This window comes from Puccinia triticina, chromosome 16A (assembly GCF_026914185.1).
Source record: "Puccinia triticina chromosome 16A, complete sequence".
Taxonomy (NCBI): domain Eukaryota; kingdom Fungi; phylum Basidiomycota; class Pucciniomycetes; order Pucciniales; family Pucciniaceae; genus Puccinia; species Puccinia triticina.
Genome location: NC_070573.1, coordinates 2,292,199 through 2,301,994, shown reverse-complemented (window position 1 = coordinate 2,301,994; position 9,796 = coordinate 2,292,199). Strand labels below are relative to the sequence as shown.

Here is a 9,796-nt window from a genome sequence, read left to right as displayed (position 1 = left end):
GTACACACCGGTCATCAAGGGGAATAACACCTCCTCTGGATGACCGGTGTATACCCGTCAACGCGAGGAGGTGTGAGTCCCCTCAATGGCCGGTAAAGACAGGTCATCGAGAGGAGTAGCACCTCCCCTCGATGAATGGTACACATCGGTCATTGAGAGGAGTGGCACCTCCCCTCAATGTCCGGGACACACCGTTCATCGAGAGGAGTAGCACCACCCCTTGATGACTGGTACACACCAGTCATCAAGGGGAATAACATCTCCTCTGGATGACCGGTGTATACCGGTCAATGCAAGGAGGTGTGAGTCCCCTCAATGGCCGGTAAAGACAGGTCATCAAGAGGAGTAGCACCTCCCCTCAATGACCGGTGTACAACTCAAAAGTGATTGTGAAACCCTTTTGCTGAATGGAGAAGGGGATGATGAAGGTGCAAAACTCTGCCCTTCTATACTATCAGATAACAAGACCCACCAAGCTAAGCTTGGCAAGTTTTAATCAAGTGATAGGTCTGGTCTAGTTCCAGATGAAGTTGTTCGATGACAGGTATGTGAGAGTTGAGAGGATTTATGATGATGGAAAGGGTGAAAGTTGACTTGATGATTCCGGTGGGGTTTGAACACAGGTCCTCGAGCGGGTGATATAAAAAGTTGAGAAGAGTGTCTAGACTGAGAAGGGTATATGTCTCAGTCAGGAGTTGAACCAGGAACCAGGTAACTTGTGACAGGCACGTGATATGTTAAGCAAGAGATATGAGAGATATGAGAGTGAGCTCAGTGGTTATTTGCAAAGTAAGGGCTGTTATGAGGTGTTATAAGGGTATTTATAAGGGTAAAGGTAAAGCTATGGGTGGTATGTAAATAACTGGGGAATACTGAGCTGAGGGAAAAACAACTGGGGGAGAGAGCTCCTTATATAGACAAATGTGAGGGATTTTAGCTACAAGGGGGACCCTGGATGAGGGATTTTAGCTGGTGGGCTGCATACAAGTGGTGTCAGAAGATATTAAATACAGGCAGAAAGTGGGGTGAGAAATGAAAGATGATGTCATACTAATGCAGGGAGTGCATAAACAAAGCGGGGACATGTCAATACAGAGGTACTTCATGCAAGGGGTGCATGAGTGGTGTCAGACTAATGCAAGGAGTGCAGAAATGAAGCGGGGACATGTCAAATACAGAAGAAATGGGGTTGGTCCCCTGCATATGCAGTGGAGATAAGAGGGATAGAAAAGAGTATGTGTTTGGCTGGGGCTGAGTATGCGTATACCTGGGAAAGGTGACTTGAGGGTTGTGACAGGTTGATGACTGGGGCTGGCCGTGTCCATGGGGGTCCAAGAGGGTGTGACTTCCAATCCAGCGGGGTTCCAGTGACGCTTCCAGTGGTGACTAGGGGTAAAATTGGCCGTAGAATCCATTTCTGAGGTCCATTTGGTGGTATCTTGAGGCCTAGGATGAGTAAATATATGTATGAGGAAAAATGTTTGATTTTTCACTTTTCCGTCTACCACACCGGTACACACCAGTCATCCAGAGAAATTGTTATTCCCCTTGATGACCGGTCTGGCCGGTCATCGAGAGGAAATGCTACTCCCCTCGGTGACCGGCACATACCGGTCATCAAGAGGAGATGTTACTCCCCTCAATGACCGGTGATGACCGGTCATCAAGAGGAGGTCTTATTACCCTTGATGACCGGTCTGTGCCGGTCATCAGGAGGTGTGACTGATGATCGGTCCGCGCCGGTCATCAAGAGGTGTGATTGATGACCGGTCTGTGAGTCCCCTTGATGACCGGTACAGACCGGTCATCAAGAGGTGTGATTCCCCTAAATGACCGGTATGTACCAGTCATTGAGGGGAGGTGCTACTCCTCTCAATGACCGGTGATGGCCGGTCATTGAGAGGAGGTGTTATTACCCTTGATGACCAGTCTGTCTTGACCTCTTTAATTCCTTCTCCCTTGCTCACTGGTTAAAATCTTTCCTAGCTCCACATTGTAGCAATCAATTATCAAGCTGGCCTGATTTTTTTTCTTGTTTTCTGGTCTTCTTGATGCCACTGTTTGAATACCAGTGATCAATCTGATTTTGTTTTTCCCTCAGGAAACAAGGGTTGTTGTTTTGAATTTTTTTCTTGTATCTGACTTTAAAGTTGGAATAAATTATAATAAGACTCAGTGACAACCATATTGGATTTTCAACTCTCCAGCTACTTAGGCAAACTGAAAGCTTTTTCAAATGGAGCAGTGGAGACTGTCAAAATTTGAGCTGGTGGAATGACAAATCTGTTCAACAGATATGATTTTGATCTCAATGATGGGAAGGCATCAAGCTTATCATGTGTACTTTAGGATTCCCATTTAACCTCAACACCAAATTCAACTCCCAGTTCCAGGCAACAAGGCTAACTTACTCAGGCTATGCAGATGTCCATTCAAAGTGAAATGAAAAGACCCATCAGTGGAATAGAATAAGGAAATTTAATAATATGCTGATACAGGTCTCAGGGTTTTATTTATGTATCTATCCTTTTACACATTCTGGAGTTTATGAATGCCTTTCATATTTAACATTTGATTTCAAGAGGGCATTTACTGGCCTGTGGAGAAGAATGGGGAAAGGGGCTGATGATAAATTTTTCCTGAACCCCTAAATTTGCAGCGGCAAAGCCGCCTTGGCCTCTAGTACCACTAATTTGGTAGTTTCTTGGTGTTTCTGCCACTGTGTCTCAGTGCAGCGTGGGATTTATTCCATGATATTGGTACCAAAATGATCACATGCCCTCAAAGATATATTGTGTACCTTGAATTACCACAAAACCCCCAAAGGAAGCACCCACAATGTGATCAGTTGCCAAATATCACTAATTTGGTAGTTTCCTGGTGTTTCTGCCACTATATCTCAGCGCAGTGTGAGAGTTCTTCCATGATATTTGTACCAAACTGATCATATACCCTCAAAGATTTATTCTGTACCTGGAATGACCACAAAACCCCCAAATGTAGCAGCCACAATGTAATCAGTTGCCAAATATCACCAAATTGGTAGTTTCTTGGTGCTCTGCAACTACATCTCAGCGCAGCATGGGATTTCTTCCATGATATTGGTACCAAAATGATCAAATGCCTCCAAACATTTTGTGTGTACCTTGCATGACCACAAAACCACCAAACATAGCAGCCAAAATGTGATCAGTTGCCAAATAACAGTAATTTGGTAGTTTCTTGGTGTTTCTGCCACTATATCTCAGCGCAGCGTGGGAGTTCTTCCATGAAATTGATACCAAAATGATCAAATGCCCTCAAAGAATCATTGTGTACCTTGAATGACCACAAAACACCCAAATGTAGTAGCCACAATGTGATTAGTTGCCACATATCACTAATTTGGTAGTTTCTTGGTGTTTCTGCCACTATATCTTAGCCCAGCTTAGTAGTTCCATGATATTGGTACAAAAGTGACCAAATGCCCTCAAAGATTCAGTTTTTATCTTGAATGACCACAAAACCCCCACATGTAGCAGCTACAATGTGATCAGTTGCCAAATATCTCCAATTTGGTAGTTTCTTGGTGTTTCTGCCACTATATCTCAGCGCAGCGTGGGAGTTCTTCCATGACATTGGTAGCAAAATAATCACATGCCCTCAAAGATACATTGTGTCCCTTGAATGACCACAAAACCTCCAAATGTAGCAGCCACAATGTGATCAGTTGCCAAATACCACTCATTTGGTAGTTTCTTGGTCTTTCTGCCACTATATCTCAGCGCAGCGGTGTAGTTCTTCCATGATGTTGGTACCAAAATAATAGAATGCCCTCAAAGATTCATTTTGTACATTGAATTACTGCAAAACCCCCAAATGTAGCAGCTACAATGTGTTTGGTTGCCAGATATCACCAATTTGGTAGTTTCTTGGTGTTAAGACCCTGACAAGAATATTCTCAACCATGTTCAACTAATTTCAAAAGGCCTTATATGCATGTAGCATACCAAGGATGATACTTCAGGAAATTTAAGGTCACACCAAATTAACAACCCTGGAAGGATGGTATTGTGAGAGAGGTGAGGGGTCAATGTTTTCCCTTTTTGACAAAAAGTAGATTTGGAGACTTCTGATAACATCAATGGTTGAAGTAAAAAAGAAACAATACAAAATTTCTGAGGCCCCTCAGCCACCCTGGATTACTCCTAAAACTTGCAATGTCTTTTTTTCCGGAAGAACAGAATGGTGTATGTAGAAATTCATGAATTTTATCAGGAAAAAAAAAGAAAAGATTCCTGTGGCTTGAAGCTAACACAGGGGGAAGTTAAGAGATTATAGAAGAGTGTTAAGGCAACATGGAACACAGACAAAGGTATTACAAGGAATAAAAAAAATTGATCAATATAATTTGATCAATATACGCTATACTGATCAATATACAACACCACAAATTCATCCATGTTGGTAGTGCAGGACTGTGCAAACAAATACCTCATTCACCTCACTCCTGAAGATGGGCGCAAACTGCCCGGTAGGAATAGTCAGTCTTGAGGGCTCTTCTATGGCACCAAAGGGTCCAAGTGCGCCTAACTCTGGAACCTCATGCCAACCAACTATGAAGAGCGCCAAATGTACCGCGGCTGGCACCTAAATCTTTGATTCCACCTACCGGCATGCAGCCCAATCAAAACTGATGATACGCCGGAAGCGACCACCAAAAATTATCCACTGTCTTTTGACCCAGGATCTCATTTCAAACACCGATGGATCCCTGCCGTCAAACACAACAAAGAGCCCATCAATGGTACGCTTACCTTCAACGGCAAACTCTACTATTGCATGACCGAACTCCCCCGAGGGGAGTCTGCTGATGCTTTCTGGATTGGCAAATCCAAAACCCTTCGTGGTGCAGTTTGCGGAAAACCGATTGTCGTCAAGGTCCCACCGGCCTGCCCGGTCTGTGGAGATGAAGATCATAACAACAAACAATGCATCTATCAGCCTCTGCTTACCGGCGGCCCCCTCCAGTCGGATATCCCCAACAACAACATCATGGAGGTTAGCGCCCCTCTCCCCCGTCCAAAAGACCATATCAGATCAACAAACCAACCTTTCCGCCGAGGTGGGGGCGTAAGAGGCCACGGTCCAATCTGTGGAGGCCATAGCGGTCAAGGAAGAGGGCAACCAAAAGTTTGCTTTGCAAATAAGGTACCCTCCACTGATCTAATTTGCTTGTTTTTGCTAATGGTCAGCTAACTTATCCTCACTGTCAATCACATAGAGACGAGAGGACAGCCTAAGACGTAACTTTGATATAGCCACTCACTTCTAGGCCATATATGTACCGCCTCCAAAATTGATTGATGGCAACTTGTCCCCAATTGGTTCTTTCCCTCCTAGTACTTGACCCATTTCCGTCAAATCTAACTGCTCTATGTTTCACCCTTGTGCCTTGTCTGTGAATTGTACATAGTTATTGTTTCAAATACAAATGCGCATGAAAGCAATTGAGAATCATACCTTATAACTCCACACAAGCATCATACAGGACACACCTGAGACCTTGCACTGCCTCTAACTGATTTAGAGCACACTATGACCCCTGAACTATACCTTTCTTTTGGCCTTGATCAATGTTGAGGGGGACCAGGTGGACTGAAACTCAGAGGGCTACCGGGATCACGAGGGGCTTGACCGTGAAGTATAAGGATAGATTTCAGTTGGGAAAAGCTAGAGAGTGAGAGGCCGGTAAAGGAGTACATCTGGGCTACTTAGTAGAAGCATAACTAACTATAAGCATACAAGGAGTACATACGGGCTACTTAATCTTAACAATCAAAGGTACCGTCAAGCGACGTTATTGCCCAACATGACAAAACCTAAAAACAGTCAAAACGGACAAAAAAGTAAACAACTAACAAACCGTTAGCTCTTAAGACCATATTATAACCTACAAAAAGCCAATAACAAATACTCACCAAAGTCAACATTATCATAGTGATAACCAAAGTCGCACATCTATCAATGTGCATCTATGGCTTGCAATAAGATGGGAGAACGGAATCGGGTGGGAACAGGGGTGATATGCGTAATCCATATCCCATACTCCCGATCCACGGACAATCACTGACCATCCTCCGCGGCTCCCTGCGCAGACTGCGCACAAAAACAATACAGAACCAAGAGTAAACCCACACAGAACATGCTACCTGTAACAAACCGAGGTGCCGCAGTCCATCAGACTCAAAGAGAATATTCTACTTGCTTCACTCGCAGCTGCAGCCTTCCGATATACACAAATTGAGACTAGGGCTAAGACTGATACACAGTAGAAGAAAGGTTTCATTGCCTTCCACCGCAGCCACGCCGGTACAACCAAAGCAACCAAAAAACGACTGAGGTTAGGGCTACCTTGTCCTAACCCCACATACGTACCGTACCCAACTGGAGTATCTCACACACCCAAGCACACTCCGAATAACCACCACCTCACCTCTTGAAAACGCCTCACCAGCACCAAGGATCCCCCAGAGGATAGAAGAGGCCCTGGTATGAGCCTGGTAAGCCAATTGCAATCCCTACCTTGCAGTGAACTCACACCCCTGATTCTTCACCAGTGTCAACCCTCTGTTAGCTCCAACGGCACAGAGGTTTGCCAGGGACCGCCTTTTCTGCCTCCGGAATGAGGGCGGCCCTAGATACTTCGGCAACGCACCCAGCAAGTCGTGAAGCTGAGTTGCGGGTGCCAAGTAGCACAACGTGCGGTGTTGAGTACTATGCCCGCTTAACAGCGGGCCGGAAGCTAAGAGAAGAAGAGGCTTGATCTCGAGTCCACATTCTCCTCATATGTAGTAGGGGGATTCCCGTGGAGAGATCTTCCCCCAAAGTTAATTGGTACCAAGCCCGTCTTTATTGTTGTTCAACAACGATTGGGGCTTTTCCTTTCCAACTTGACTCCAACTACACTTCCTTTTTTATTGCTTTCCTGCAACTCAACCAACCACCCTTCTCCATCCCTTGATTACCATCCCACTTATCTCAACCACCTTGTATCTTCTCCTTTCTGCCATACTAACCGGGTCTGTGTAAGTCACCAACCAGGTAAGCCAGAAAGGACTTCTCTTTGGTCTTTCTCTATCATCCACAGCGTCTGAATCCTCCAGATTCCAGTAAGAGTCCGCTCTACTAGGCCCCTCTTATTGAGGCGTGGCTCCTCTTCCCGCCTCAACAGTAGAATTGAGACAGACTCCGGTCTAAGTTTAGTTATATTTTGCCTCGCCAGCGTAGTCCTTAAGGATACCAAGTATCCATAGCATTCAGCGTACTGTCACTTAAGAGACATACACTGACAACCAGTCTTGATACAAACCAATAATAACCGCTCCTCTACCAGAAGCATTCAAGCAGTTACCCTCTACGTCAGACGACTGCCCGGGTATTACCTACAAAGACTGTGAGTCATTTCTGATAACATGAAATTACTGTCCTGTTAGACTAGTGCAATTACTGTCACTAATGAGCCCCACATAGACTCTCTAGCCGATTGTTTGCGTTGTTACTCCGACAACTAAATCCAACCAAACAACAAGCTCACGACTGTGTAAACACCTGTCAAAACTCGCCTCTGCAAACGGTCCACAAGGACAGGCAACACGCAAATACATTGATTTTGTGAGCCCATAACATTTGAACTTATCACCATAACAAATCCAAGAACAAAGCCCCCAATCTATTGACTGTATCTGCTCTCTAACCAACAAAACACCTATCGTTCAGTTACAACAACACTCTAATTGATGGCCCCAACCAGAATGATAAAGCACAAGGACATACAAACATCCGTCAAAACTCACAGCTGCATACAATCTCCAAGAGACAAACGGCTCATCCGCTGTAAATGTAAGCATAAAACATAGCGAGTCCGAGGAGATCCTCAAGCACTGACTGTAACTGATCTCTGACCACCAAAGACTAGCCAGCACGGCCACCTCTTCACCAGCTCCAAAGCCTAGCGCTACAAAGACTCCTCTGTAACCAGGTTGGTATCCCTTACCAAATTGTCCTCTCCCCCACACACCCATCCAAGGGCTAATTACATTCCTCCTTCCCCCACCAAATTGAACACACACTTAACCGGTGCACACCGGCATGATGCCACACGGAAGACAATCCCCCCGTCTCGGGTGCCGACTCCATACTGGAGATCACATACCACAAACGTTGCCTACGTCAAGCCCTAGCTCTGGCAGGGCCATACAATCACAACCTGATGGCCATTTTTTACAAACAGATGGCCAGACGTATAGGCCCGTACAACATTTACCATATCTTGTGTACATTAGGGAAAAATTTCCAACCATTGTCTTTACTACTCGAATCCTGCGTGACTTGCATCTCTTGTATCTAGACACACTCCAGGGACAAAACCAACAGTACACGTTGAACCCGGAGGTTCCTCTCTTCCCAGCCTCTGTACCAGAAGAAGGGGCCTTCTTACGCCTCATCAGGAAGGGCCTCCTAGAAGAGGAGGATTTGTCTAAAAACAGTCCTAATCCTGCAATACCATGAAGTTCATCCTCACCACTACTTGAGCACTCACCAAGTCGTGATACACCTTAAAAACAAACATTCACTAAAACTTGAATAAAAGAGATTCCTGGTGTCACCCAGAAACATCTCCAAAAGGAACATAGTTCTACAAAAAGTGCCAATCCCTCCCCTCTGTTGCACATAACTAGGTGGACACTGGACACTTCACCCTCATATAAGCCACATCAGCAGTCCCCTGAGCCGGGGTAAAGGCTCCCAGTTAAGGATCTCTGGCTTAAATGATCTAAAACCTCCTCCCCATGACAGTACAACCAAATATTTTGAAGGGCCCTGTGGCCCACTCTGCCAGCCCATCTGAGAGCAGTGGGGTGGGCTTTTCTCCCCGGGGGGAGGGCTCTAGCCTATCCTGGGGGCTCCTGCAAAATGTGATTAGACAGAATCTGACCAAGGTAGCAGCCCGGGCTTTGTCGGTGACAAGACAAGTTACCAGTGTGCTCCCTTGCTCCCCTAGCGAACACGCCCCTGTGTTTGGACCAAGCAGGCCAGCCTCTGTTATCAAACACCTCTTTGGACCATCTAAGTCTGAGAAAAAGTGGGCACCACCACCTAGTCTCCTTGATGACTCAGGTCTTACCAGATACATTCTAATGAATACTGGCTCACTGACTACCCCTCAGCTATACAGTGCACTTACCAGTGCGCTTAGACACCACCCACCTGTAAAAATCACTCACCTGTCACACCCGTGACATCTCTCATTTCATTCTCACTCCAATCCTTTGCTCAATCCTTCTGATCAACACTCACTCCTCAAATCACTCAACTCTCCAACTACTCATCAACAACTCCTCAACATTCAAGAACAACTTCCCTTCACCTTGAAACTCACTCTCATATCTTACTTCTTTCTCTTCTTCTTATCTATTTATTCTCAAATCCTCACTCATGCCCTGTCCTCCTTTGTCTGACAAGATCGTGCTGAATCTTTTCATCCTTGCTCTTATTCTCAACTAACCTGTCTTCTTCAGTTTGTCCACACCACCCATCTATTCTTAGTTCTCATTTCCTTGCCTTCTTACTCACAAATCCCTGCTCTCTCAAATGTTGGTTCTTTTCTCTTTATCTTGATCACTTCATGTCTTCCTGACATTTTCTCCTTAAGTGTGTCGGCTTTTATTATAGGCAATAAATCATTCATTCAAATTCTTTTACCACCTACACTAAAGGGACTGGTTAAAGTCAAGCAAATCCACCAACCAAACCG

At 45.2% G+C, this 9,796-nt stretch overlaps 1 protein-coding gene across 1 annotated transcript; it reads left to right on the top strand.

Annotated features, from left to right (window-relative positions):
- Nucleotides 1-6,533: 6,533 nt before the first annotated feature.
- PtA15_16A235 (uncharacterized protein) lies at nucleotides 6,534-8,016 on the top strand (the record flags this gene model as incomplete). The annotated part of the gene is made up of 3 exons (XM_053163906.1): nucleotides 6,534-6,542; nucleotides 6,617-6,741; nucleotides 7,953-8,016. 3 exons carry the CDS (start codon nucleotides 6,534-6,536, stop codon nucleotides 8,014-8,016), a joined length of 198 nt encoding a protein of 65 aa, XP_053027884.1.
- Between the last annotated feature and the right edge of the window lie 1,780 nt (nucleotides 8,017-9,796).